We start from the raw sequence: 2,504 nt of genomic DNA, 5'->3' as shown, positions 1-2,504 counted from the left end.
CCAGCTACTCGGGAGGCTGAGGCAGGAGAATCATTTGAACCCAGGAGGCAGAGGTTGCAGTGAGCCGAGATTGCGCCAGTGCACTCTAGCCTGGACGACAGACAAAATGAGACTCCATCTCAAAAAGAAAAAAAAAAAACAAATAAAAATTTAGACAGGCATAGTGGCATGCACCAGTAGTCCCAGCTACTCAGGAGGCTGAGGTGGGAGGATCGCTTGTGCCTAGGAAGTCGAGGCTGCAGCGATTCCCTATCATGATTGCACCACTTCACTCCAGCCTGGGTGACAGAGCGAGACCCAGACTCTAAAGAAAAAATAATTCAGACAGAAAAGTAAACCCAAAGAACATTATCAACTTGGGTGGAGGGGGTGGCCTTGGCCCCCAGAGTGGGAGATGCCACCAGGCTCACCCATCCCTGTCCCTCCCCATGGCCAGCCCCTGAATCCCCGGCCTGGCACATGGATGGTCACCAGAGGAGAGGGGACGGGGAGCGGTGGAGTGGCAGGAGCCCCGTCTGTCCCTCTCGGTCCCTCCTCGTCCCTGCCACCCTGCCCTGGCCCCTCTTTGAGTGTTTAACACTATGAGCCAGAGATGGGACATACCGGACAGGCGAGGGCACAGGAGGAAGCTGAGCACCACGGCAGAGGCCACCAGGTGTGCAGCTCGGAAACCTGCCCGTCGGCTCCCGGGTGCCACTCGCACAGGCTGAGGCATGGTTGATACTCCCCTTGGGGCCGGCCTTCCCAGGGCTGCCAGGAAGAGGGGTGGGCTGGGAGCTAGGTCCTCCTACCTAGGGCTACTGCGGGCAGATACCGGCCATCAGCCACCCCCAAGGGCCCAGTCCAGCACTGCCAGCAGCAGTGTCAGGGGCTCAGCCCCCAGCACAGAGACACTATCCTTCTGCTGGAGACAAGGTCCCCACCCAGCTGCCCTAGCTGGGGTCTACAGCGGCTCCACAGCCATGACCCTAATGGGTGAGGAACCTTGGAATCAAGCTTCTCCTCTCATCTCTCCCTTCCCACACCCCCAAATACCGGGAGCTCCTAATGAGCAGTGCCCCAGGCCCAGCAGAATGGCTCACACCTGTAATCCCAGCACTTTGGGAGGCCGAGGTGGGAGGATCACTGGAGTCCAGGAGTTTGAGACCAACCTGGGGAACACAGTGAGTCCCCACCTCTACAAAAACATAAAAAATTAGCCAGGAGGAAGGTGGGAATCCACCCGTCCCAGAAGCAGAAGAAAGGAACCCAGAGAGGGGCACAGTCATGCCGGCCCAGACGCCTGCAGGACCGAGTGTATGCAGGGACAGCTGAGCAGCCCGGCACCGGGAGGGGCATGTCGACGAGGGCGGCTGGACATGGGCCTCCAGGCCCACCTGGACCTCCAACATCAGTGTCGCTCCTGTATCAAAGGAGAACCTGAGCTCACAAGGCACCCCTTAGTCAGGACTGAAAGGGGCCCTGCCTGGGGACCTCACGGGGAAACTGAGGCCCAGAAGGGCAGTGACAGGTCTCGGGCAGGACTGGGACAACAGAGGGCCACTCCAGAGTCCCACAGCTGTGCTGAGAAATCGGGTCATGAGCTCAAGCTTCCTTCTCCCAGGGGAGACAGCCGTTCCAGCTTACAGAATCCCGGAGGCTCAGCCACCTGAAGGGGCCACCCTCACGTCCCCTGGCTCCTCCTGGAGTCTGGGACAAATTTTGAGCACAGGGCACTCCCGGTACCCCCAGAAGAGGCGGGCACTGAGCGTGCAGCCTGGGCTCAGCCCCAAGTCCTCTGTGCCCCCGACTGTCCCGGCTGTCACTGAGAATGGTCTCAGGGGCTTCCATCCTGGGCGCCACCTGCCACCGAAGCCAGTCTACTCGCCAGCCCCCTCTCAGAGCACCTGCCCCCCTCAGGGCCTCAAGGGCCACAGCCCCAGGCTGCTCCCTGCAAATGTGGTTGGCCTCTGAAGAGATATAGTGAGCCCTCTGTCCCCTACCCCTGCCAGGCTCCTGCTCTACCCTCCTCACTCTGTCGCCCCCCCCATCTGCTCTAATCCTGGTCCCATCTGTCACCCCATGGGGCCAAGTGGGGACCTGGCTGGCCTCTCAAGGGTGCCCCACCCTCTCTGCACATGTCACACTCGTCCCTTCCTCACCTCTGGGTCACACACACACCATTCCCACCACCTGGACCTCCAGCATTAGAGCTCAGCTTCAAGTGCCACCACCTCCAGGAAGCCCCCCCGACCACCTCTGCTCCATCACGCTTCTCTTGATTCCACACAGCTATTCTGCTTATTGAACACTATCTGTGTTCTAAAGGCTGCAGTTTGAGCCATGACAGAACCACTGAACTCCAACCTGGGCGACGGAGTGAGACCTTGTCTCCAAAAAAAGAAAAAAAGAGAGAAAGAATAGAAAAAAAGAAGGAAAGAAAGAAGGAAAGACTGAAAGAAAGAGAAGTAAACTCAGGTCAGGCATGGTGGTTCACGCCTGGAATCCCAGCACTTTGAGAGGCC

The 2,504-nt window shown here is 58.9% G+C and overlaps 1 protein-coding gene across 1 annotated transcript in view; it reads right to left on the bottom strand.

Moving 5' to 3' along the window:
- The window catches only part of TNRC18 (trinucleotide repeat containing 18), a 174,368-nt gene that overhangs the window by 109,981 nt on the left and 61,883 nt on the right, over positions 1 to 2,504 (bottom strand). The window contains exons 6-7 of the mRNA XM_011996251.1: positions 1,292 to 1,402; positions 604 to 750 (exon numbers count right to left, since the gene is read on the bottom strand). Coding sequence (XP_011851641.1) covers positions 604 to 750; positions 1,292 to 1,402 — 258 coding nt within the window. The remainder of the gene's footprint in view (positions 1 to 603; positions 751 to 1,291; positions 1,403 to 2,504) is intronic.

The sequence above is a fragment of the Mandrillus leucophaeus genome, unplaced genomic scaffold (assembly GCF_000951045.1).
Source record: "Mandrillus leucophaeus isolate KB7577 unplaced genomic scaffold, Mleu.le_1.0 Scaffold506, whole genome shotgun sequence".
NCBI classification, from domain to species: Eukaryota; Metazoa; Chordata; class Mammalia; order Primates; family Cercopithecidae; genus Mandrillus; species Mandrillus leucophaeus.
This window is presented reverse-complemented; position numbering and strand designations above follow the sequence as displayed.